The sequence below is a fragment of the Peromyscus leucopus genome, chromosome 23, assembly GCF_004664715.2.
Source record: "Peromyscus leucopus breed LL Stock chromosome 23, UCI_PerLeu_2.1, whole genome shotgun sequence".
NCBI lineage: Eukaryota > Metazoa > Chordata > Mammalia > Rodentia > Cricetidae > Peromyscus > Peromyscus leucopus.
This window is the reverse complement of record NC_051082.1, coordinates 25,871,593-25,898,942: the sequence shown is the minus strand read 5'-3', so window position 1 is coordinate 25,898,942 and position 27,350 is coordinate 25,871,593. Positions and strand designations below refer to the sequence as shown.

Here is a 27,350-nt window from a genome sequence, read left to right as displayed (position 1 = left end):
GATGACCTCATACCAGCCTTCTCCAGGCTCTTGATTTCTACAGAGTTCTTTTAAAATTATACCAACGATACCTTGGAGCACCCAAGAATAGTGGAGTCTCCATCAAAGCCCTAGAAAAAGCCCCAGGATCATTAATTCTCACCACGTAGCCATTCCCTGTTATTTGGAGAAACTGCAATTGCAGATCAGGATTCTGGTTGAGCTTTTTGTGGTTATTTTATTCTATGTGCATGGGTGTCTTCCCTGCATGTATGTCTGTCTGTGTACCATATTTGTGCCTGTACTCTTGGGGGCTAGAAGAGGTTGTTGGGTCCCATGAAGCTGAGTTACAGTTTGAGTTGTTATGTGCGTGCTGAGGATGGAAATGAAGTCCTGTGGACCCCTGGGGTTGTTTTTTTAAAACCCTATATACAAAGATGTTCATGTGCTGTGGAGTTCAGAGGTTCTCCTTAGGTGTCACTTCTTAGGAGCTGTCCACTTTGGTTGATTTTGAGACAGAGTCTATGTATGTCGTCCTTGCTAGCGTGTGTGTGTGTGTGTGTGTGTGTGTGTGTGTGTGTGTGTGTGTGTAAAAGAGTGCAAAACATGAAAAGAGAAGAGAGATCACACCACAGTTCTTGTGTGGTGGCCAGAGGACAACTTGTGGAGTCAGTTCTCTCCATCCACCACATGAGTCATGGGGGATCAAGCTCAGGTCAGGCCTGGTGGCAAACACCCTTACCCACTGAGCCAACCTACCCACCCTTAAAAATTTTTTCAGAGCAGACTTCTGCCAAAGTGAAACATACCCCAGTCTCTAACTAGTTCAACTACAAATGCCCTATACTCTCAACACCCCTCTCCAATATCCAGACAGCGAATACAATTTGTTTTGTTTTGAAGATTTATTTTATTTTTTTATGAGACCAGGTCTTTCTGCATAGAATTCACCATATAGACCAGGATGCCTCGGACTCAGAGATCCACCAGTCTCTGTCTCCTGGGTGCTGGAATTAAAGGCGTGCCCCACTGCGCCCCGCTCTTTGTTTTGAGATAGGAACTCAGTATTTTCCTCAGACTGACCTCAAAGTCATAATCCGATCTACCAGCCTCAGTCTTCCTAGAGCAGGATTGCGGATACTTACCACCACGACCAGTTTGTAGCAGCTGTCAAAGACAAAGCTATGTCCCTTTCACCCTGTTCCCACCGGCAAGCAAGCCTTTGGCCCCTGGGCATCTGGGGATCTCCACTTAGAACAGGCTGCTGCCATTTGAATTCCACCCAGCGACCCTTTGTCCTGAAGAGTTGTGCCCAGGCGGAGCAGACCTAGGATACCTCAGTGAGAGCGCAGCACAGTGGCACACACACACCTGTCATCTCAGCCCTAGAGAGGTGGAGAGAGCAAAAAAACCAGGGGATTCAAGGTCATCCCCAGCTACAGATGAGCTCCATGAGAACAAGCCTCAAAACCCCAAACTGAATCAAGCGCTGACCGACAGCAGCGTGCAGGGTGGCAGACGCCGCCGGGAGGGAGGTGACCACAGGGCAGGGCGGGGCCGGGCAGGGACGGTAAGAGGCAAGCACGCGTGAAACCCATCAGGCTAGCACACAATGGGCCTCGGCGGGCAGAGCATGCGCGCGGCGCTCCGGGGTGGGGGGCCGGCCGCCGCACCACGTGGGCCGCAGAGCGCGCCGGGGCCAGCAGCCGGCCCCGTCGGCCCAAGGCCGGGCGCGGCGGCGGCGGCGGCGGCGCGCGCATGCGTGCGTGCGATTTGCGATCAGGCAGCGCGGCGGACAGCCCCGGGAGCGGGGCGGGCGGGGGGAGGAGGAGTTATATTGCGGGGTCCTTCCTCGCTGGCCCGCTGGTTCCTCAAGGAGCGGAGACGGCAAATGGCGGACTTCGATACCTACGACGATCGGGCCTACAGCAGCTTCGGCGGCGGTAGAGGGTGAGGCGGGCGGGGCGCGGTGTGGCGGGGGCTGGTGGGTCGGCCGGGCGGAGTGCGGGGAAGGCGCGGAGGGGGACGGCCCGGCCGCGCTCACTCGAGACGGGCGGCAATCAAGCGGCCCGACCAGGCCCGAGGAGAGGCCTGGAAATGGCGCGCTCCGGGAGCGGCCGGCGACGGTTAGGCTGCGGGGCTCTTGCTCGCGGCGCGCATCCCTCCTTGGGCTCCGCGCCGGCCCCAGCGCGGCCCATTGCGGGGCCTCGGTCCCAGAGTTAGGCCGCCAGCGACGCCGGAGAGTTTCCCGGGGAAACCAGCGCCCGCGTCCGGCTTCATCCCCATCCCCATCCCCGGCGGGCTGGGCTGCAGCACGGAAGCGGGCGGAGGCCTGGCCCTCTCCAGGGTCCCCCCGCTGCCCTGCTGCTGGCTCGGCGGGCCCCCCACCCCCCCGGGTCGCCTGTCCGTGAGGCCCCCGCGGACCGGATGAGGTCGCGGGCCGCGAGAGAGGCGATTCCCTTCCGCTTCGCGTCTGGATCCCGGGACGGTCGGATCCAGCGGAGGGAGGGAGGCAGGGAGCGCGGACATCAACCAAAACAAATACGGCCGTAGTGAGGAGTGGTGTGCGGGTCTGTTTCTCTCTGCCTCCCTCGCGTTTAGGATGCCTTATTGACAGGTGCTACGTGTCTGCTGGCGGAAATTGTTCATTTCTTCCTAGTTTCTCTCCGCCCTGGAGAATCGCTTTCGCCTTGTTCTGATTCTAGTCAAAATGCAGACGACGTATGGTTTAAAAAAAAAAAAAATCACACCCCCCCCAAACTCGTTAACTGGTGAATAGAAAGCTCTCGGTGCTTAATTCCAAAAATCGGCATCTGGTACTTTGTTCGCTTTTAAATACACATTACCAGTTGGGGTTGTTGCTCAGTAGTAGAGCGATTGTCTAGTATGCCCGAAGTCTTAGCCTCCCAAACAATAGAAACACACAAGCTTAAGCCACTTGCTTTAAAAAAAAAAAAAAAAAAGAGCAAAATCACATTGCCGGTTACAGGAATTTTATAGGACAGTCTGTTTAAGCATCTTGCTTTTTTGCCAAGGACACACTTTGGCCTTTATCCTTTTTACAGAAAAGGTGACTTTCCCGGGGACAAGATCACAGTAGTCCTACAGAGGTGTTAGGTTTCCCAAGTGGCTGCCCCCCAAAGTATCTTTTGTTAGGTGAAGAATGATCACCTTTAAATACCCGGCTTTGGAAATGAGTCACAGGCTTGTTTGGAGGCAGGAGTGTACTGGATAGCATTCGTGCTACCATAAGGAGGAAGTTGGGGGTAAGGTGGAGCCACATGTATTTCAGAGAGTATTTTATTTGCTAATAAAAATACAAATAGGTGTTGGATGAAATGTTAATATGAATGCCCTGGGGGTAGCTTTCTAGGTACCACATCTGTACTAAAATCCTGTTGAAACTTTTTTTTTTTTTTTTTTTAAGGCAGGGTTTCTGTGTATGTAGACATGAGCCACCACATTCAGCAGTCCTGTTTGTTTGAGGTTTGGGTTTTGTTTTGTTTTGTTTTTTAACTAGTTTGGGGGGGGGGAGTAGTGCTCAGGGGCTTTTCTTACCCAAATCCTAGCACTGTAGAGGTTGAGGCAGGGGAAGCCCAAGTTTGAGGCCACCTGGACTCCATAGTGAGATCGAGTCTCAGGGGAAAGAAAACTGCCTTCAAGCAGATTTGCCAACTTTGTGGTGACGGTGATTGGACTCAGCACATCAGATTTTGACAGTTGAGACTTCTGAACAATTTTAAAAATTAGAAAGTAAACAAATTCTCTTAAGATGCAGCTCATTTGGAGTACTCACAGGCAGATGGAAACAATGGCCGTTTGCTGGGATGTTCTCTCAAGGCTGTTTTAAAAGTCCCTTTACTTAGAAACCCCGCTGGCTTCATTTGATTTCTTTCTCTTTTTGAGACAGGGTCTCAATGTGTAGCTCTGGCTGCCCTCAGAACGCAGGCCTGCTTGCCTCTGCCTTCAAGCACCGGGATTAAAGGCCTGACCACCATACATGCAGTGCAGCTGGCAGCTTACTCGTGTGAAAATACATTGCTCAGTTTCTTTTGATTTACTTATTTATCAATCTCATTTTGTGTATGAGTGTTTTGTGTCCATATGTCTGCTTGCCTTGTGTTGATGGAGTGTTGAAAGAGGCATCCCTGAGGATGAGTTATGGGCTACCATGTGGGTGCTGAGAATCAAACCCTAGTGCTTTGGACAACAGCCAGTGCTCTTACTAAGTGCTGTGCCATCTGTGTGTGGGAGAGGGTGAGATAGGGTCTCTACATGTGACCCTGGCTGTCTTGGAACTCACAGGGATCCTCTTCCTCTGCCTCCTGAGTACCACCTATGTACCGATCATGCCTACCCCACTTTTTGTTTTTTTTTTTGTTTTTGAGGTGGGGTCTTGTGTAGCCTAGGTTGGCAGCAAACTCACTATGTAGGATGACTTTGAACTTCCAGTTTTCCTGCCTCTGCCATCTAAGTGCTTTGATCTCAGGTGTGTTTGGCTACACCCAATGCTCGGTTTCTTGGAAACAGTTGGCAGGTCTTTTTGGGTTTTTTTTGTTGTTGTTGCTGTTACTGTGTTTTGTAGGGTTTTATTTTTGAGACAGGGTCTCTGTATGAAGCTCTGCTGTTCTGTATACTGGGCTGGCTTCAAACTCAGATTCACTTGCCTCTGCCTCCTCTTAAAAAAATCTCTTGAAATGGGGCCTGATTGCACTAGTTACATCAGTTACTCAGGAGCCTGAGGCAGGAGGATTCCAAGTGAAGAAACACTGTTGGTGAGTGTGTCTATCTGTCTTACAGAAGACCATGTCTGTTCTCAGCTGTTGGCTGCCTTATTTGGGGTGGGTTTTTGGTTTGTGATTTTGTTCCCTCCTCTCACCACTCAGCTGAATACTGAAGCCTGGGCCTGGGACTTGTTAGGTAAGTGTTCTATCCCTGAGCTAACTCCCCAACCCAGTTCTCAGCTATCTGAGTCTGAAATTTAGTGTTAGGGTAGAAGAGTTGACCAGATACCATTAATGATTGATCTTTTAGTTGCTATTTTAGTAATGTTCATATCAGCAGTTATCTCTATGCTGTGCAATTCTTAAACCTTATAGACACTTCAGCATATATTAGAAAGCCTATCTTGTACTTCGTTTGCTTGTGTGAGGTATTTTTCCCCAGTCCAGAACTTGACCACAAGTGGCCTAAGTCTGGTTTTCAGAGGTCTACATTCTCCAAAAGCTTTTTTTAAAGCTTTGAGCCAGTGTCTCATTATGTGGCCCAATTGGCCTTGAACTATTAGCAAACCTTCCCTCTTGTCTATCCTACCAAGTTCTGGGTTCTAGTCATTCACCTCTTTGGAAAGACGCAGGCATGTTTTGTAGATGTGTTGTATGGCCCTGCATTTGTCAAGAAGTGAGGACTAAAAGCATGTACAGATCCATCCACAGCATGGAATAAGGGCCAGGGACTGCATTGTTCTCCAACTCCAGATCCTCAAGAGTTGATTGTGCTAAGTCTTGAATGGACTTTGTTTTGCAGTTTGTTTAGTTGGGGGTTTGGTTTGGTTTTTTGAGACAGCCTTGGCTGTCCTGGAATTCTCCTGGATGCTCAAATCAAAGGTAGGCACCATCACACCCAGTGTTTGGTTATGTTCTTTTGAGGCAGGGTCTCACTTTGTATCCCTGGCTAACCTGGAGCTCATGTAGAGGAGCCAGAAACTTGCCCCTGGGGATGGCGGTTACATGCCATCAAGGCCAGCTTCTAAGACGTCTTTCTGAAGTTCCAGGTGTTTGTTTGTTTGTTTGTTTGTTTGTTTTTTTATGTGTATGGGTGTTTTGGCAGGGTGTGTGTCATGCAGCGTGTGTGTGTGTGTGTGTGTGTGTGTGTGTGTGTGTGTGTGTGTGTGTACCTGCAGAAGCCAGAAGAGGGTATCAGATCCAGACAGATGTGGGTGATTGGAACCAAACCCAGGTCCTCTACAAGAGCAGCAAGTACTCATAACCCTGAGCCAACTCGAGCCCAGTGGTTCCAGTTGTTTTGTTGGTAATTGACCATAACAGAGTAATACTGATTTAATCTGTAATGGCAGCAAAGCTTCTGAGTGCTTTATTAAAAGCCATCAAGCATGAGAATTGGGTGAGGAACTCAGGCAACGGTGGGAATGAGGTTGTTGGAGAGAGCCTGCTAGAAAGTTGAAACTGCGACTGAAGTGGTCCTAAGCTTGATGTGGTGACATGAGCTGCCCCAGCTATTTTGGATTCTGAGGCAGAAGGATGACTTGGGACTGGACTGCACAGTTAGATTCTGGCTCCAAAACAGACAAAGCCAGGCATGGTGGCACTCCATGGCTGAGGCAGGATGATTTCAAGGTCAGCCTAGGTGCTACTACATAGGCCTTTTCCAAAAAAACAACAAAAGATTGCTGTCAGATTCCGGTTAAGACGCTTATAATTCTGACCTTACGCCTTGTAGGGCTACTGCTCTGTCTCTTAACATCCCCTCTGGCTTTTTGGGATAGAATTTCACCCTGGCTGGCTTGCACTCGAATCAATTTTTGGGCTTCAGCTTAAGTGCTTAAACAACAGCCAGTGCTTTTTTTTGTAGTAAAACTCACATAACTGTAGCTGTACAGTGTCCCTTGTGTATTTAAACTGAGAGGTGGAAGCGGGACATGGTTGTACACACCTTTTAGTCCACCACAAGAGAGGCAGAGGCATGTGGATCTCGTGAGTTCAAGGACATCCTGGTCTACAAAGCAAGTGCCAGGACTACACAGAGAAACCTTGTCTTGAGGGAAAAAAAGACTGAGCAGTGTGTGAAAATTGCTTTTTCCACTGATGCTGTAATAGCTTTAATTTTATTTTATTTTTTTTTTGGTTTTTCGAGACAGGGTTTCTCTGTGTAGCTTTGCGCCTTTTCCTGGAACTCACTTGGTAGCCCAGGCTGGCCTTGAACTCGCAGAGATCCGCCTGCCTCTGCCTCCCGAGTGCTGGGATTAAAGGCGTGTGCCACCACCGCCGGCATAGCTTTAATTTTAACCTCACTGGGTAGTATGTTATATACCAGAGTCTAGAAACTGTTGGACCCCAAGGCTGTCCCACTGCCCGGAAGCACAGAAGATAGTAAATGTTTATTGAATGTTTAGCACTCAATCACAACTGTTCTTTATTCGTCTGTTTAATTATCACCACCCCAGTATGTCTTCCCTGGTAGCCTCTAACTAAACCTTTGACTGGAAGCCATATTGAGGGGAGAGGGACAGCTGAGCTAAATGAAGGAAGCAGGGGAGGCCTCATGGGATCATGAATTAAAGCCAAGCTGTCTGATGCAGAGTCTAGAAGTATGTGTGTGTGAATATATACCTGGCATGTAAGTAGAAGGGGACCAGTGAAGGGACAAACATGGTGCATATGTGTGAGAATATGTAGGGCTACATAACAAGACCTTCCCTCAAAAAAAAAAAAAAACAGGGAAAAAGTCTTAATGTCTTGGGTCTGATACACACACACACACTATTTCCTTGTACTAGTGCTTAAACTTGGAACCTGCCCGTTTCTCTGTTATATTTTTGGGTTTCTTTTTAAGACAAGGTCACATGGTCTGGAACTTATTGTGTAGTCCAAGCTGACCTCAAACATAAGACAATCTTCCTGCCTTCACCCCCTGAGTGCTGGGATTACAATCATAAGCCACTATATATGACTCTCTTGTTTTTTAAATGTCTTGCTGGTCTTGGCTCGGTGAGGTGGTATAGGCCTTTAATCCTAGCGCTTGGGAGGCAGAGGCAGGTAGAACTCTTAAGTTCAAGGCCAACCTGGTTTACTGGACAGCAAGCTACACAGAGAAACCCTGCCCCCCCAAAAAAAAAAAAAAAAAAAGAAAGCAAAGGAAATTTCTTAGCTGTGTTTCTAAAAAACAGGTTTAAAAAAATGTTTTAAAGGTATAATGCGTTTTCTTTTTTTTTTTTTTAATTTAATTTTATTTTACAATACAATTCAGTTCTACATATCAGCCACGGATTCCCTTGTTCACCCCCCCTCCCTCCCTTTCCCCCCAGCCTACGCCCCCATTCCCACATCCTCCAGGGCAAAGCCTCCCCCAAGGACTGAGATCAGCCTGGTAGACTCAGTCCAGGCAGGTCCAGTCCCCTTCTCCCAGGCCGAGCCAAGCGGCCCTGCATAAGCCCCAGGTTTCAAACAGCCAACTCATGCAATGAGCACAGCGTTTTCTTTTTAAAAATATTTTTAGACTGGGCTGGAGAGGTGGCTCAGCTCTTAATGAGCACTGTTCTTTCAGAGGACCTGGGTTCAATTCCCAGCACCCACATGCCAGCCTAGAACTATCTATAATTCCAACATCTGACACCCTCACACAAACATGCATGTAGGCAAAACATCAATACACTTAAATTTTTTTTTAAGGTATTTTTAGATTTTTTTTTTTTTTTCGAAATTTTTGTTAGCTTTGGTTTTGGATTTGTAGCAGGCTGTTCAAGAGATGCTCTCTGCTAAGTGTGGATTACGTGCCAACGCCGCTAGATTTATTTTTATTATTTTGTGAGAAGAGGTTTCATTCTGTAGCCCTGGCTATCTTGAAAATAGGTAGACCAGACAATAATGGCCTCTTAGAGTGAAAAGCAGCTTGCTGTTCCTACTAGATTGATTTTTATGTATTAGGAATGTTTTGTCTGCATGTTATATGTGCCTGTTGTCAGAGGTCAGAAGGAGGCATCCAATTCCCTAAAACTGCAGTTGGGATAGATGTAGGTACTAGAAATTGAGCCTGGGTTCTCTGCAAGAACAACAAATGCTTTTAACTATCCACTCTATCTTCAGCCTTGATTTTCTTTATAATTAGTGTAATTATTAGTGACATAACAAAATACCTGATAAGGAATTTATGCATGGGAGCTGGGGATACAGCTCCTTTAGGAGTGTGTACCTAGCATGCAGAAGCTCTAGATTCCACCCCAGCACCAGGTAGATCAGCTGGTGGTATAGATATGTCTATAACCCCAGCATTTGGAGAGAGCCAGAAGTATCCGAAGTTCAAGGTCATCTGCTGCATAGCTAATAACTTGAAGCCAGCCTAGGATACAGGAAACTATCTCAGACAGCAAACAAGAAAACACACAAGCACGAATGCTTTCATCTCTGCTGTCTTTACTCAAGGAATTGCTGCTTTAGTTGACACCTTAGCAAGGACATCCAGGGAGGAGTGTCCTCGGGCCTTTCAAGAAGCTGTGAGTCCTATTTGCTATTGCACTAAAACCTTACAGTGCCAGCTTTTGCTCTAGCATTCAGAACACTCCTATCCTGTCGGTTGAATGCATTCTTCCCAGGGTGTGATTGTGGAGCACGTATTTGGCTGTTTTTACTTTTTCAGACAGGGTCTCTATGTAGCCCTGGCTGCCCCAAAACTCACTATGTAGACCCGATAGGCCTCAGACTCACAGGGATCCTGCCTCTACTTCCCTGGTGAAAGTTGAATACACTTTCAACTTTTTGTTGAAGTGTATTCATTGCAAAAAAACAACTACAGCTGGGGTTAAAAACTTGGGCCACCACACCAGGTGCATTTGGAATTTGGAAAGTCAGCAATAGTCTGTAGTTGGAGATGTTGGCATATTTCCTTATAAGTATCCCAAAATGCATATAGTATCATAAATCACAGTCATTAGTAGTAGGGTTTCCAACCCTTCAAAGAGGGATGTGGTCAAGCTCTTGTTGATAGACATGGGTCTTCTTTCTCCTCACCCAATTTTAAAATGCTTTGTCTCAGACTGGCATGAACTTGACCTTGAACTTCTGATCTTCCGATCCCCAACCTCCAAGTGCTCTGATTGCGGGAGTGTGCCACAGGCCTGGTGCCCCCCCCCTTTTTTTTAACCCCATAGTTGCATGGTGAAATGGGCATTATCCAGTTTGGCACTGTCTAGCTTTGTGCAAAACCCAACATCAAGATGAGTATAGACTATAAGCTGATAAATATGGAACGTCGTAGATCATCAGAACCTATACAGTAAGAGTAACGGAAGGCTTGTCTTTGAGGAAAAACAGAGCATCTCTGCGAGTTGTGGCAGGGTCTTCTTGTGTAGTCCAGGCTGACCTCAAACTCAAATCTACCTGCTTCTGCCTCCCAAATGCTGGGGCTAAAGGTGTGCACCAACACACCCAGTCTTTTTTGTCCCCCTGCCTCAGCCTCCCGAGTACTAGGATTAAAGATGTGTGCTACCACTGCCTGGCTTAATGCGCCCAATGTTGTGGGGGGCAGGGTGTATGAAACACCAAATGAAAGAATGACGATTTGGACAAAGGAGACTGTTGAGATAGACAGTATGGACCAGGCTGTTCTCAACTGAGAGCTCTTGAATTTATCTCAGCCTGCTTCTGCCTTGTGGGTGCTGAGATTAAATGGATGTGCTACCACACCTGGCATATTTTACTTCTGAGACTGGGTCTCCATATTTACCCAGCCTGGCATAGAATTTGGTACATAACCAAGAATGACCTTGAACCCCGATATTCTGGCCTACTCTTGTGTGCTTTTGACACTAGGATCAGAGACATGTACCACCATGCTTGGCTTATGCATCAGTGTGGATAGAGCCTTGGGATTCATCCATACTAGACAGATACTCTATTGTTTGTTTTGTTGAGATAGTCTTGTTAAGTTGCCAGGCTGCCCTCAAATTTGAGACTCCCGCCTCCTATATGTGTAGCTAGGATGTGTGCCACCAGGCCAATTGGACCACTTTGATTTTCTGCTTCATTTACTTCATTGGATCCGGCCTCCAATGATCTCTACTCCTTTATAGGTGTCTCTGGATGTGCATTGTGCTCAGGGCAGCACCATGGCCTCAGGCTTGCTAGGCAGGCCTTTCACTGAGTGCTGGACCTGATTTTTCTTCTGTAGTCACCTCTGTGTCTTTGCCAGCCATCTTAGTTCGCTTCCTCAGTTGGCTGTCTGCAAGTGAGCTCAGGTTCCCGGTGCTGTGAGGAACTCTGACTCCTAGCAGCCTGCCCCAGAGTTCATCACAGAGTACACTGGTGTCTTTTCCAGAGGCCTGCCCTCTAGGCAGAACTGGGCCTTGATCTTTAAACATCCCACTGTTTGGTTGGATGGAATGAAGAAAAATGACAGCCTAAAGGATTTGGGTTACACTTGGCAGCTAAAAGTTAGATTTCCTCAATTATTATTGCGACTTTGAAACATATCCATTGTGTCATAGATCACTAGTCTGTTCCAAGTGGTTATTGAAAAGTTGTGGCTTGGAGGTGACATGTGATAGAGCCTGGGAGCTTGTGGGTGTCAGACCTGGCTTGAGTTTCAGGGTGCAGAACTAGGATCTGCACTTTGACTACCTGATTCCCAGTTTCCGTTCCTCTCTACCATCTCCCAAGTACCAGACTCAGATCATAACCTTGGGCGTAGCAGCCTAACCTGGAGTGCTCTATGATTGTTATTAAATTTTATATGGTACTAGGTATTTATGAAGTGGTTATAGTCAATTAAATTCATTTATGAAACTAAGGTTTCAAGCATTTATAAAGTAACAGGCAAAACGGAAGCATGCTGTGTATCTTCATCCCAGCACTGGGAAGGTAGGCCGGCCTGGACTTCATAGGAGAAAACACAAAAACAACTGAGGTACAGAGAAGTGATTGTTAGAGGTCCTATTCCAGGCTGCCAACATCAAAAATATTGGTTTCCTAGACAGATTCTGAACGTGTAGCCCAGGCTCAGTACTAAGGAAGTATTTTTTCATGGGGTGGTTTACACATGCTACCCCCTGAGTAGTAAGGTGCTGGCTTGCTTTATCTGGACTTTGGACTCCTGTCTCTAACCAGTTGTTTGGTGCCTGATGTTTTGGAAACTGATGTTTCACTCTTCCTGGTGCTACTTGCCTGAAAGCTAAGCTTTCTGCCTTTCCCAAAGTGAGAGCTGCCCCTTACCTATGGCTTTGAAGTCAATCCCACTGTCTTTTTGCTTTTTCAAAACGGTTTCTCTGTAGCCCTGGCCATCCTGGAACTCTGTAGACCATGCTGGCTTTGAGCTCAGATCCACCTTGGATTAAAGGTGTGGGCCACAATGCCCAGCAGAGATCACCACCCTAACCACCTTACTCCTCAGCCTGGCCTTGCTTCCACGCAGGTGTTCACTGTTACTAAGCCTTATCGTAATACCTGTGCATTCATGAGCTCACTTCCAGAAATAAACAGTGCTTGAAGTAGTGTGCTTGGGAGTAGTGTGTTGAGAGTTTGCACTGTCCTTCCCTGCTGGGGGTGAGTCACATCCCTGTGTCTAGCATATCCTTGCCGCATGTGCCACCCACACAGCGGCACAGCTAGGTGGAGCTCCTGACAGGTCATTAGAAGGTCAGTCAGAGTACCAAGGGTGAGCAGAGTGCAGTGTGGTGTCCTGACGCTGGCTGCAGCGGTGTGCTGCACTTCCCTGGGCTACTGCTGTCTACTGTGCTTGCTTAAAACTAGTAAATATGCAGTTTTCAGATACTCCTGATACCTGTGTGTCCCCGGGCCAGTCCTGACGGAGCCCATGAGGAGATTCAGAAGGTGCTTTGGGAGGAGGGAGCGGGAGAGTAGTGTCAAAGGCAGTGGGGCTCTCTCACGTACATACAGCCTGTTCTGCTGCTGGGAGTCAGGTCCGGCTGAAGGACTTCCTTGGGGAGTGACAGTTTGGGTGTGTGTTCTGTATTGGTTTGAGATGGGATCTTGAGATAGACCACACTGAGTGTGAATGTGACATGGTCCTCTTTATGTCTCAGGGACTAGGATTACAGGCATGCACCCACATCTTTGTTAGGGCATTCTCTCTTCTCTCTCCCTCGCCCCCTCACCCCACTCCTTTGTTCCCCATTGGCTTTTGGTTTTTCGAGGCAGGGTTTCTCTGTGTAGTTCTGTCTGGCCTGGAACTCAGATCCTCCTGCTTCTGTCTCCCTAGTACTGGAATTAAAGGCTTGGGCCACCATGCCTGGCATTTGTTAGGGCATTCTGTCACCACTAGTCAGCAGCAGAAAGGAATGATTGTAGCACCAGTGTGTTAATAATAACCTCAGCATCTGGAGAGATGCCTAGGAGCTTTAGAATACTTGGAGATAATCTGGGTTTGATTCCCAGCACCCACATAATGGCTCACAGCCTTCTGTAACTCCGGGGAATCCAACACCTTTCTGACTTTTGTGGGCACCATGCATGTAGTACATATACATGCATGCAAAGCATTCCTACACATAAATATGTCTAAAATGAAAGCAAGCTGAGTGGTGGTGGCACTTGTCTTTAATCCCAGCACTCAAGAGGTAGGGGCAGGTAGATCAACCTGATCTTCAAGGCAAGTTCCCTGGGGAGGCAGAAGTGGGAGGATATCTTGAGTTTGAGGCCATCCTAGCCTACATAGTGAGTTCCAGGACAGCCAGGGCTATGTAGAGAGATCCTGTCTCAATAAGTAAGAACCAGAATAAAAAACTTGAGTAGTCTCTCCTAGAAAAGAATCCCCCCCATCTCTTCTGGCTGGTCTGTTGTGGTTTTTGTTTTGTGGCTCCCTGCTGACCTCCACCTCACTGTAGCTGAGAGTGACTTTGCTCCTGCCTCAGCCTCCTAGTTACTGGCATGAAACACCATGCCCTGCTCTCTTTGGTTTATTTGTTTGCATATTTAGTCCAGGGGTCAGTGTTGGGTGTCTTCTTTAGTCACTTTCCAGCTTAGTTTTGAGACTGGTTCTTACTGAACCTGGAATGTGTCTACTCAGCTGGACTAGATGGCCAGTAAGCCCCAGAGATGTAGACTGCGTCGTTCAGCCCATCTCCCCCCAGCCCCAAAGCCAGAGGCTTACGTAGCTTCAGCTAGTCCTGAACTTGTGATCTTCCTTCCTTCATGCTCTTGAGTTTTCCATTTTTCTTTTTTCTTTCTGGTTTTTTTTTTTTTTTCAAGACAGGCTTTCTCTGTAGCTTTGGAGCCTGTCTTGGAACTTGTTCTGTAGACCAGGCTGACCTCAAACTCATAGATCCGCCTATCTCTGCCTTCCAAGTGCTGGGATTATAGGCGTGTGCCACCACCGCCCGGCTGAATTTTCTGTATTTCTTGTGTGGTTACGTATGGAGGGTATTGACTTAGGTTTTACTACATAAATACTGTAGACACAGATTCCAGCCCAGCAAGGGAGTCAGTTGTCATAGATGTGGTGTTTTTGGAGCTTCTTGTACAGTTTTTGCTTAGATTCTGTATTTCTGTGGCTATTTCTGACCCGAAAATCGAGCACTTTTTTTTGGGGGGGGGGGGATAAAATGCGGGGGGTGCTGGGGAGACAGTGAGACCGTGGAAACAGATCAGTGAGTGACTGTTGTGGGTCAGGAGCTTTAAACTCTTACGCATCTCTCCTCCTAGGTCCCGCGGCAGTGCTGGTGGCCATGGGTCCCGAAGCCAGAAGGAGCTGCCCACAGAGCCCCCCTACACAGCTTACGTAGGAAATCTCCCTTTTAACACAGTTCAGGGTGACATAGATGCTATCTTTAAGGATCTCAGCATACGGAGTGTGCGGCTAGTCAGAGACAAAGACACCGACAAATTTAAAGGTAAGTTTGAGGTATTGTATTTATTGTGGGTGGATGTGGAGGGTTAAGAGGTGGGATATGTGAATAATAATGTGTTAAGTGAGCCAGAAGGCTCTGCTCTAGTGTGTGTTACCTGGGTTAGCCTGGTCCACAGAGCAGAAATGAATGCAGCCCTCCCTTGACCTCAGTTCTGCAGTCCCCCTTGGGGGAACAGTGTTATGATTATAGTTGGTAGTGCGATGTGGTATATGCCTGGGTTCGTCTGCCCAGCTTTTATCCAGTTCTGTCTCTGCAGGCACAGGAGCTATCTCAGAGGAAAAGGAGGTGATAAAACTAAAGATAACTTTAAAACAAAACAAAAAACTTTTTACTTGTATGTTTGTACATCCCTGAAAAAAATTTTTAATTAGATTTATTTTTATGTTGCATATGAATGTTTTGCATGCATGTGTATGCACCACGTGTGAGCCCATTAGATTGCCTGGATCTGGGGTTAGGAATAGTTGTGCGCCACCATGTGGGTGCTGAGAATTGAGCCCTGATCCTCTGCAAGAGCCAGCAACTGCTCTTACTCAGTGAGCCATTTCTCCAGCCCTGAAAATAACTTTCAGTTTCTCTCTCAGTGTCTTGTTTTTCTTGATAGCTTCCTGGTGATTGTTATAAGAACTGAAAGTAACCTCAGTGGTGCCAGACTCTCTTGGGAAACTTAGAGCATATTTGGGAGGGCTAGTTTGTTTCACATAAAGCTAGTGTCTGCACAATGGTGGCTGAATGGGCCAGAGATGGGTACGCATGTCCTGCCTCCCAGGCCTAAGTGTATGGTGTCCTGGATTCATTCAGCTTATCCTGTGCATCCAAGAGAAGTACAGAGTGGAAGCCAAGCCAGGAGGAAAGAGCATGTGAGTGTAGCTTTACCCCTATAGGCTTTGCTTCAGACCCTGCAGCTAGTTATGGTGTATAACAGGTAGTAAATGCAGGTGTTAGGGAATCTCTGGGTGCATGCTAATAAGCACTAGCAAACCAAATTTACATAAGGTGTATGGATCAATGAAGCTTCAGGCTGAATCAGTATTGGGTGTCTTGGGGTCTGTCTCTTGGAACATTGTGTTGAGTTAAAACTCTGGAGGTTGAGGTAGGTGACTGTGCTGTCATTGCCTCCTTGAACTTGGAAATCACTGTCCCCTTAGCCTTCTGCTGGTTGGTGTTCTCTAACATAGTGAACAGCAGCAGCTAGTTCAGATGTGCCAAGCACCATTTAGTGTTTCCAAGTGGGGTCTGTTTTTACACAGAGTGACCTGTGAGGAGGGCTATGGGATACAGCCTGAGCACATGGGTATGAGCAGTACTTAACCCAGGTTTAGGCATCACAGGAGAGGGCAATGTCAGAATTGTTGTCTGGGATGTGGTTGTTAAAACAGACTTCCAGCCCATTAACATCAGAAAGTTTGATCCTGTTGATCCTATAAAAAGTATGAATTTAGTAGGCACCATGAGCCTCTTCCTTCAAAACATTGTAGGTATTAGTTTGAATCTGAAGTCTGCCTCTCAATTAGATTACATTAAACAAGGTCACCCAGCTCTTCAGTGGTCCAAGAAAGTTTTAACAACTGTAGTTAAAGCATATAAGCAGAAGGCTAGGGGCGTGCGTCTATGGCAGAGCATTTCCCTAACAAACAGGAGGCTCTGCATTCCACCCCCAGCACTGCAAAAGGAAAAGTAAGTACATATAAGAAGGGAGGCATTGTAAGAGCACTTGCTGTTTCAGTGCCTGGTTAGCATTTTCTATCTGATGGAATACAACTAAGGGCTTGGGACGTGGCGTAGATGGTAGAGTGCTTGCCTAGCATGTGCTTAGCCCTGGGTTCTGTGCCTATAAACCAGGCATAGTGGTATATACCTATAATCCCAGCACTTGGGAGTTGGAGGCAGGAGTTGTAGTTATCTTTAGTTACTTATGTAGCAAGTTTGAGGCCATTCTGGGCCACAGGAAACCTTATCTTGGAAGGCCGGTGTACTAGCATGTTCTGGGATCTGGCACCCAGGTACAACGCTACAGGCTGGTGTCTAGTGATGCTAATGAGATTCCAGCAGACCTGGAGTCCAGGACGTGTGTGCAAGGCGGCTTTGTTCTCTTCCAGGGTTCTGCTATGTAGAATTTGATGAGGTGGATTCCCTGAAGGAAGCTCTGACATACGACGGTGCAGTAAGTACTCTCAACCTCTGTTGCTCAGGCAATAACCCGAGATATGTGTTCCCGTTGATACATAAAGTGTTTTCCCCTTGTCCTCAGCTCTTGGGTGACCGGTCACTTCGTGTGGACATTGCAGAGGGCAGAAAACAAGATAAAGGTGGCTTTGGATTCAGGAAAGGCGGACCCGATGACAGAGGTGATTAGCAGCTGTTTTAAAAGTGGACACATGTGCTGTGTACCCACACTGTGAGCACTGACACAAAGGCCTGGTGGGTCCCTGAGAGCTTGGGTTTTCTAATATTTCTGCAGTGACTTAGGCTTTCTATTGCTGTGATGAAACACCATGATCAAAAGCAACTTGCAGGGCAGGGTTTATTTGGCTCACACTTCCACATCACTGTTTATCACTAAAGGAAGTCAGGGTAGAACCTGGAGGCAGGAGCTGATGCAGAGGCCATGGAGGGATGCTGCTTACTGTATTGCTACCCATGGCTCCCTTAGCTGACTTTCTTATGGAACCCAGGACCTCCAGCCCAGGAGTGGAGCCACCCACATTAATCACTAAGAAAATGCCCTATAGGCTTGTGTACAGCCCAGTCTTATAGAGGCATTTTATCAATTGAGGGTCCTTCCTCTTGTGGCTCTAATTTGTGTCAAGTGGACATAACACTGTCCAGCACGCGCAGCAGCATTGCCTTGTCCTAGTTAATCTTCTCTTGCTATGGTAAATCGCTGTGATTTACCATAGCTGCTTACTGGCTTGTTCAGCTTGCTTTCTTATACAGTCCAAGCTCACCTACCCACAGGTAGCACTACCCAAAGTGGGCTGGGCCTGCCCATGTCAATCATTAATCAAAATATCTCCTCAGACACTCTCACATGTCAATCTAACAGAGACAGTTTCTCAGTGGGAGTTCCCTCTTTTTAAATGATTGGGTCATGATGACAAAAAACTGATCAGCACAGAGCTCAACTTTATCTTTTTTGTGTGTCCTCAGGAATGGGTGGCTCTCGAGAATCTAGAGGTGGATGGGATTCCCGGGATGACTTCAACTCTGGTATCAGTATTTAAACATTCCACTCTTCCCCATTCCCTTGTTTTCCTTTGTTTCTAGGGAGTGTCCAGCCTAGACAGCCTTAACTCCCTCTCCAGAGAGACTCCCTGAACTTGTTTGTTGCTGGGGCTATAGCCAGGCAGCTCCTGTGGTTTCATATATGATATGAAAAGAACTAGCAGTGTTTCTAGAAATAACATAGCATAAAGGTTCCAGAGGTGCCCAGGAAACCTCAGTGCTATGGATCTTGATGGCCAGTATTTTTCTTGAAAAGCATGGAGCTCTGGTCTGGTCCCTTCTCTTCAGGGTAGATAGGCTCTGCCTTAGCATCCCCTCCTCAGCCGACCCAGGTTGATGAGAGGATGTCTGCATCAGTAAGTATGGGAGGCACAGGCAGGCAAATACAGAGTCCTGTAGCCAGTCAGAAATGAGCTTATTCATAAAAGTACAGTAGCATGCAGTAAGTCTGTAATTTTATGTATAAGCTGGTCTCTGACTGAAATGTGCAGCTTGTGTCTCAGAGCCAGCCCATGCAAGGAAGGCAGGTCTTGGGGTGGAGGCCCCTGTCCTACAATGTTAGAGCCTTACATCCGGGAGATAGCAGGGTGACTCAGATATAAAATGAGCAACTTAGTAGTGACCAGAGCCCTCCTGCATCGCTTTGACTGAGCCATGAATGCAGCAGGAAAGTAGATGAAAATGTCCCACTGGAGCTGGGAGTAGGTAGTTCGGCAGCTAAGCGCGTGGGGAGAGGTCCCGAGGTTAAGCTCTGCAACCATATGTGCACACGTGCCTCCTCCACCAGAGATAACAGTGTGCTAACCTTGACTTTGTAAAGAGAGCTAAGGGGTGTGTGCTTCCTAGAAGTCCATGGGTGGGCTTGTCTCCTCCCGCATAACCTTCCCATCGTGCTTGGAGTTTGGGGTTTTGTTTTTAAGATTTATGTGTATGAGTGTTTGTATACTATGTATATGTACACCATTTGTGTGCTTGGTTCCCACAAATTAAGTATATGACCTATCTAATCCCAGTGCCACGAGGACTGGGGTAGGGAGATTTCAAATATGAGTCACATAGTAAGACCCTGACTCAGAAAAACGTGGAGAATAGTTACAAGTTGCAAGGAGTAAAATTTCTACTTTGAAAGGGGAATTCAAATAAAGGAAGCAGACATGGTTGTCTGAATACACTCTTGTGTGCTCTGTGTGTGCTGTTCTGGGTTGGTTTGTTTCGATGAGAGCCCACCATGTACCCTTGACCTGCCTGGAGCACTGTGTAGCCCAGGCTGGCCTCAAGTTCAGATCCATCTTCCTCCCAAGCACTGGAATTAAAGGCATGTGTCACCTGCCCTGGCTTTTAAAAAAGGTATTTTTAATCTTGTTTCTCCCTGTGTGTGCACAAGCTACAGTGTGTATGTATGTGCAGGTCAGAAGGTAGTTTTCAGAAGACATTGTCTCCTTCCACCATGTTGGGACCAGGTACTGAAATCAGGTCAATAGGTTTGGCAGCAAGCACCTTTACTTCCTGAGTCCTGTCTTGGTTTATTTTTGAGACAGAGTCTCTCATTGGCCAGAGCTTACCTGTTCAGCTAGGCTGGCTGGCCAGCGAGCCCCGGGGATCCACTGTTTGTGTCTCCCCAGTGCTGAGACTACAAGTCCATGGCACCACATGAGAAACCCATGGAGGCCGATCTTTAGCTTTAGATTCCCTGGAGCTGTAGTTGACGGGCAATTAGTTATGAGCCACCAGAGTGGGTGCTAGGACCTGAACTTAAGTCCTGAGAACAGCAAGCTCTTTGGATGGGTAGGTGGATGGATGACGGCTGAATCATCTCTAGCCTGCCCACCACCACCTTTTTTTTCTCCTATAGAGGCTGCCTATGTGATCTTGGCTGGCCTCAAAGCTGGTAACGTTCTTGTCTCTGAGAAACACTGTATTGCTGAGAATTCAGCATCTCTTAAGTGAGTTGCAGTTTATGCTGTGGAGTCTCAGCACATACAGAGATGTGATGCTGTGAGATACCTCAACTCTCTGGTGCCTTCTGAGTGGTCCATACCACTGCAGAGACAAGTGGGGGAGAGCACCTGCCTAGAACCCCCGGTGAGGGCCTTAGTGGCTCAGTGGTTGAGCACTGGCTTAGAATCTGTAGTGGGAGGTAGGGGTGTGGCTTGGAGGTGGAGTGCTTGACTAGTTCCTGCCTTTAATCTCACTAGGGAACCAGGGGCAAGAGGATCTGAGTTGGAAGCCAGCCAGGGCTACTAGTTGACACCCACCTCAAAGTGGGAGGTGCTTTCCTAGCATCAGTGAGAGGCTAGGGGGCGTGTCTTAACAGTAGAATGCTTCCCTAGCACACACAGGGTCTGGGTTCCATCCCCAAATGTGTAATTACCCAGCATATGCACATTTTTATGCACTTAATTTTGGGAAAAATCTCAGATACTAGACAAACTAAACATTGGAGAATCAATTCCCAAAACATTGCTTGTCTCTTTGATGTAATAGTATAAATAATTGTTAACTCAGTGTCTTCTTCCTTAGGCTACAGGGATGACTTCTTAGGGGGTAGGGGAGGCAGTCGCCCCGGGGACCGGCGAGCAGGCCCTCCAATGGGGAGTCGCTTTCGAGATGGCCCTCCCCTGCGCGGCTCCAACATGGACTTCAGAGAACCCACAGAAGGTATGGCAGACATCCCTGGAACTTACTGTCCACCCCTGTAAGCGTTTCATCTTACCCTGCATTGATTGTAGTCTGAATGGTAGGCTGGCCTTGAATGTCAGTCATCAAAGCTGAGATGATCTCGGCACTTGGGGAGGGGTGGATAGAGGACAGAGGATCCAGATTTCAGTGTCCTCCTCAGCCACATAACAAGTTTGAGGCCAGCCTGGGTGTATGCATGGCGCCCCTTCTATGTAACCACCTTGTTCTCTGTCCTCAGAGGAACGAGCACAGAGACCACGACTGCAGCTCAAGCCTCGGACGGTGGCGACACCCCTCAACCAAGTAGCCAACCCCAACTCGGCCATCTTCGGGGGAGCCAGGCCCAGAGAGGAAGTGGTTCAGAAGGAGCAAGAATGAGCTTAGGTTGGGAGGGAATGGGGCATGGGGGAGCTGGAGCAAGACCACAGCCCAGCCTGGTGGCGGCCGGTCGCCCTGCAGGCCCCATTCCCGCCTGGCACTGTCCTCCTTACAGCGGAAACACAGAGCTTGTGAGTGCATGTCAGCTGTTAACAAGTGGTTTCTAGTACATTCTTGGCTTTGCTATATCTATCTAGTGCCTGTTTTGTGCTTTCTTTCTGTTTTCTTTCTCCTCCCTCTCACTCCTGCCCTCTCCCTGCTCCTTCCCGCGCGGCGGCATGGGTGTGCTGGTCACGTGTGGAGGTGGGCAGGCTGAGGCGCTGCTTCAGCCTTCTTTGCTTCTTTCTTTCTCTCTTTCTTTCCTTACATGCCCTAGCCACGCTCCGGGCGTGCTGTCCTCTGCTTTTTCTCAGAGCTTCTCTCCAACCTGCATGTCGAGTTCTGTGTTGCTGTGGCTTCTGAGAAAGAGCTGGAGCCACTCGCTAGGTGGCTGGTGGTGACTTGTTGGTATCCAGCTGGGATGAGCATCAGAATTGGAGGCACCTTGCTTTCAAAACAAGGAACCATGCCTGCTGGTCCTGACAGGCCGCTGTTTGGGGGCCTATCACCTGCTCCAGCAGCCTGTTCAGGCACAGTGAGCTCCTGTCAAACAGTGAGGCCAGAAGGGTGCAGGGGAATCTGGACATTCTGCACTGGTGGTGACCTGAGTGCCAGCGGCCACGTGGCTTTGCTCCTGCTCGCTCGTAAGACCAAGTGCAAGCTCATTCCCTGCTCTTCCTGGGCCATGGAGGCCCCTTGGGGGTGCAGCCCACTGCAGCTCAATCCGCTTCCTGCAGCTGAGGCCTGTGGGAAGCAGGGGTGGTGCTGGAGCTGCAGTGGGCAGCTGTGCTTGCACTGAGTCTGCGTTCTTTCCCGTGTGTCTGTCTGCTCCGGGGCACTTCGAGGCTGCTCCCCACCACAGCTCAAGGCCTAGAGTCTGGCACTTTATCTGATCAGATGCACAGCTGTTGACCCTCAGTACCTGGGTGTCTAGAAACCTCTAGGCTTGCTGCCTCTTCTGTGGGGCAGACCCCTACTCCCACAGATAGTGCTGAGCACTCACTTGGGAGCAAGGGGATCAGGGTTTGCTTTTAGCTTGAACAGCTGTGTGTGAACAAATAGAAAATGATTTGGCACCAAGTCCCCATCTGTTCTGATTGGAGCAGTTAGGGGTCAGCCAGCCACTAGAGCCTTAGGGAAAGGGGGCTGAGAGGTGCGCGGCTTGCTTAGCTAGCAGCTTCCTGCCAGCCTACCCCTTGGCTTGTGATTGTCTTTGTCGCAAGGTCTCGGCAATTTACAGAACTCTCACTCCTTCCCTCGCCTGCCATCTTCTCTGCTTCTGAGATAAGAACCATTTGTGTAACACCAATACCTAACTTAAGACAGACATGCATCGCGTGGTTGTAATCAAAGCTGATGCTTTCAGATGATCTAATCCATCTCCAATGCGGAAAAGACAGAACAGGCACGTCCATCACACTGCTGGGCGCCCAGCTGACTGTAAGAATGGAATTCCAAACACTTAACACATTCAGTTCTATGACAGAAAGTGAGTCTATGGATATGGTATTTTGTGAATGATCTTTTAAATAAAAGAGAACCTTACGTAACATCTACTGTGTCTTTCTGGCCACTCTGAAGTTGGGTTTTGAAAGTGCTGTGGGGGCATTACAAGTGCTTTAGGCGGCAGGGTCAGTGCTGCACCTTGCCCGCCGTTCCGAGGGTCGTAGTGCAGTCTGGATCCTGTTGGGCAAGCCTGGGCACTGAGTGCGCCGTCAGCTGCCCTTCCCGGGGTGTTGTGGTGGCACAGGCCAGGCATCTCAGTGCTTAAAGGACAAGTGTTGGATGTGTGAGCACCTCCAGTCCATGTAACACTGCACACCCGTGATCCCAGTGCTGGAGAGGCAGAGACAGGAGGATACCTGGGACTTAGTGGCCAGCCATTGTAGCCTGGGTCTGTGACAGGCCTTTGAGGGCTAGAGATCTCTCAGTAGTTAAGGGCACTGGCTGCGCTTTGAGAGAACCCAGATTCAGTTCCCAGCATCCACATGGCACCTCACAGGAAGTCCGGTCGGTGTCTTCCTCCAACCACCACCAGGCACGGGTACATGTGCAGGTGAACACCCTTACGGATAAATGCCTGTGTGTTGGGCATAATGGCACACCTTTAATCCCAGCATTCTGGAGGCAGAGACTGGCAGATCCTTGAATTCAAGACTGGCTTGGCCAGTGAGGCCACAGCTCAGAAATGGGGTTCAACTTACAATGCTGCTCCCTACCTTACCTCCTATGTGTCCCCACCTCTCAGGAGTCACAGCCAAGGGTAGATGTGATCCTAGCAAAATGCCCAAATGAAAAGGAAATTTCAGGGCTGGAGAGATGGCTCGATTAGGAGCACTGGCTGCTCTAGGGGACCCAGGTTCAATTCCCAGCACCCACATAGCAGCTCACAACTGTAACTCCAGTTCCAGGGGATCCATGGCATCAGGCATGCATGTGGTGCACACACATATGCATGCAGGCAAAATACACACGTAAAATAAAAAATCTTTTATTTATTTATTTATTTATTTTTTGGTTTTTCGAGACAGGGTTTCTCTGTTAGCTTTGCGCCTTTCCTGGAAAAATCTTTTAAAGAAAAGGAAATTTTTCATGGTGTTTGAACCATCTACATTGATGTTCCTGAGATGAGTTCAAACAATTGCTTATTAGTGTCTCTGCTTTGGTGGGGTTAGTTTAGTTGGTGCTGTCTAGACAAGGCTGACCTGGAATTCAGAACTGCGCCTGCCTCTGCTTCCAGAGTGTACCACCACTGCCCAGCTGTTTTTGTTGGGGGGGGGGGGTTGGTTTTATTTGGTCCTGGGAATTGACTACAAGGCCTACATGCTACATGAAAACACTATAGCTGAGCCACCCCCCCAGCCTCTGCCGAGGTCTTGGAGTGGCGTCACAGAACAGTAAGCATGTGCTCTTCCTTTGGGATTCATTCTGTTATACTGTCTCTCCAGAGTCAGTCTTGGTGACTTTGAGGCAGGATTTGTAGTGTGGACTCTGGTGGTGATTTACAATTCTTTGTGTCTTTTATCTACTTATTTATCTTTGTATTTGTGTAAGTGGGTGTGTACCTACAGTGGCTAGATGATGTTAGGTCTCCTGAAGCTAGTTGATTTTTTTGTTTTTTTAAGTGTGTATGTGTGATTCGTGTGTGTGTGTGTGTGTGTGTGTGTGTGTGTGTGTGTGTGTGTGTGTGTGTGTGAATGCACCATGTGCCCATAGTGCCCGGGAGTAGTCAGAAGAGGGCATTGAATCTCTTAGAGCTGGAGTTACAGCTGGTTGTGAGCTTTCATATGGGTACTGGGATTTGAACCCTGAATTCTCTTCAAGAGCAGCAGTTTTTTTCATGAAGGTGGCCCTCAATATTGAAGACAGGACAGTAAGATGGCTTAGCAGGTAAGGACACTTGCTACATGCCTGACAACCTGAATTCAATCCCCAGAACCCACGTGGTTGAAAGAAACTGACTCTCACAAGTGTCCTCCGATCTCCCTCTGTGTCCACACACAAATGTAAATTTCATTTGGGAAACAAAAAAAAACTGACTATAGCCAACTCTGTTCCTGCTATATCTAAAGTCATTGGCATCCAACCAAAGCTCTCTATCTATACTCAAAAACAGCTGCTCTGTGAGGTAGCTTTGCGGTGCTCTACTGGACCCTGCAGAGTCTGGATTCCCTGGGGGATGCAGTAAGTGGTTAGCAGAGCAGTGACTATCCCTCTAAATACCACCAAGAGTCCTTGCAGTTGGTAGAAGTCTCATTGTACATTGAAATTAAGAATAGACTCACTACTAAAGCTGTGCATGGTGGCACATGCCTTTAACCCCAGCACTTGGGAAGCAGAGGCAGGCAGATCCCTGTTCTACAGAACTGAGTTCCAAGACAGCCAGGGCTGCACAGAGAAACCCTATCTCAAAAAAAAGATGGTAATGGTCACTGCTGAGCATGGTGGTACAGAGTTCTAGTCTTAACCTGACGATGCTGAGGACAGATTCACAAGTTTCAGGCTAGCCTCGACTACATAGCAGGAGTCTATCAAAAAATAAAAGCACGAATTCAACATTAGAGTACCTGCCAAGCATGCACAAGGTCCTGGTCTCATCACCAGTACAATAGAATGTCACAGTCCAAGCGATCCTGGATACAGAGTATCAAGGATGGTGGTAAACTTCTGATCTGCCTCCACCTTCCAGGTATTGGGATTGCTGAGCTGTATCCCCATGCCCCCCAAATAGTTTAAGTCTTTAAAACATTGTTCAGGCCTTGAGTGGTGACCCACTCCTTTAGTCCCAGCCAGGGCTACACAGAGAAACCCTGTCTTGGAAAAACAAACCGTGGTTCGGGGCTGGAGATAATGGCTTAGTTCAAAGCACCGGCTAGTCTTCTAGCACCTGCTTGATGCCTCACAGCAGTCCAATTCGGTTCTGGGGGATCTGATGGCCTCCAGGATCCAGGCACACAAGTGTTGCATAGACATTCTGGCGAAACATAAATGATGTTTTAAAGTGCTTCAATAATTCTAGCTATTCCAGAGGTTGAAGCAGAAGGGTTGCAAGTTCAAGGCCCACCCTGGATAAGAGGCAATCTTAAAATGAAAACTTAGTGGGGCTGGAGAGATGGCTCAGAGGTTAAGAGCACTGGCTAGTCTCCCAAAGGTCCTGAGTTCAATTCCCAGCACCCACATAGTGGCTGAAAACCATCTGTAATGGGATCTGGTGCCCTCTTCTGGCTTGCAGGCATACATGCAGGGGGAATACTGTATACATAGTAAATAAAACTTTAAAAAAAAATGAAAATTTAGAAAGGGCTCAGGCAGTATAGGAGTATGCCTTCCCACTAGCCTGTGCAATATCTGGTATGGAACCTAGGCAAGCATTTACCAACTGAACAACATCCCCAGCCCTCTGTTTTCAGTTTTGGTGGTGTTGATTAATTTATCTTTTTTTTTTTCGGGGTGTGTGTGTGTGTGTGTGTGTGTGTGTGTGTGTGTGTGTGTGTGTGCTCACTTTGTAGACCAGGCTGGCCTTGACCTCAGGTCTGCCTGTCTCTGTCTCCCGAGTGCTGGGATTAAAGGGGTGTGCCACCACCACCTGGCTTATCTTTAACTATGAGTGTGTGGGGGGGGGGTGCCCCAGGACATAGGACTAGGGTTACAAGTAGCTATGTCAGGGACTTGGGATGGGTACTGAATTGTTACCAGTGTGGGGGAGCGGTCTCCGTTACTGGTTCCCTATGCCTGTACTACTTTGCTTCACCACATGGTGGCAGCAGTAGGCTCAGGGCCCAAGACTGGGAAGAACCGGCCCAGGCACTAGGGCAGGCCCCAGGTACAGAAATACTAACCTCAAAGCAGATGGCAGGGTGAGACTGTCCTGCCTCAAGCCTTGATGTAACCAGCAGGTGTAACATTATGTTAACTTTTCCAAGTTCGGGTGCACTGACCTAGGCAACTTGTTGATCTTTGCCCCTTGGGGCAGTGGTACCTGCTGGCCTTCTTCCTACTCAACACTTGGAGCCTCCCTGAGCCACAGACAATGACATTCCCAGAGAATGATCTGAGAAACAGCTCTGGGGGAGAGGGGCCACATGGCTCAGTCCATGAAAGTCTCAAAAGCCAGAGGACCTGAGCTTGGATCCTCAGCACTGAGGACATGGAATCATGGCTATCTGGAGTTTCCAGGACCAGCCAGCCTGGACTGCTTGGTGAGCCACAGGTCAGTGAGAGGAAAATCAAGGTGTGGTCCCAGCACTTGGGAAGAAGCGGGTGGGTCTCTGAGTTCCCAGGCCAGCCAGAACTACATAGTGAGACATAAATAAAGACAGAAAAAACAAAACACCCACTACATGGGCTGGCAAGATGACTCAGTGGGTAAAGGAGCTTTCTACCAAGACCATCTGGGTTCTATCCCTGGGACCCATGTGGTAAAAACCAATCCCATGCTTGGTGATGATAACACACTAATCCCAGCACTCAGGAGGCAGAGGCAGGTGGCTCTCTGGGCCAGCCTGGTCTACAGAGTGAGTTCCAGGCAGCCAGGGCTACACAAAGAAACACTGTCTCAAAAACAACACAAAAATGTGGGCAACTTCTGGCCTCTCCATTCACATGTACCCACCCCCCACTCCCCACCCCACCCCCCCCCCGCCTCTCCCTCACACACAGGCAGGTTGGGTGTCTCTTCAGCTGTTTCTGATACACTGGTCCTTTGTTCTGTCTTCTGCTGTCTGTGTTATGTGTTATCTACCATGTCTCATCCCTGTCCCCCATGTCCTTATCTTTTTGTCTGCCCTTTGGTGTTTTTCCTGCGGGATTCTGCTACTCCAGTCCTTTTTTTTTTTTTTTTTTTTTTTGGTTTTTCGAGACAGGGTTTCTCTGTGTAGCTTTTTGGAGCCTGTCC

General features: G+C 48.1%; 1 protein-coding gene across 1 annotated transcript; it reads left to right on the top strand.

The window, feature by feature from the left end:
* Positions 1-1,765: 1,765 nt before the first annotated feature.
* Eif4h (eukaryotic translation initiation factor 4H) lies at positions 1,766-22,508 on the top strand. The gene is made up of 7 exons (XM_028870105.1): positions 1,766-1,929; positions 14,370-14,557; positions 16,675-16,739; positions 16,827-16,923; positions 17,726-17,785; positions 20,321-20,458; positions 20,718-22,508. The coding sequence occupies exons 1-7, from the start codon at positions 1,871-1,873 to the stop codon at positions 20,855-20,857; spliced, it is 747 nt and encodes a 248-aa protein (XP_028725938.1). The 5' UTR covers positions 1,766-1,870; the 3' UTR covers positions 20,858-22,508.
* The last annotated feature ends 4,842 nt before the right edge of the window (positions 22,509-27,350 follow it).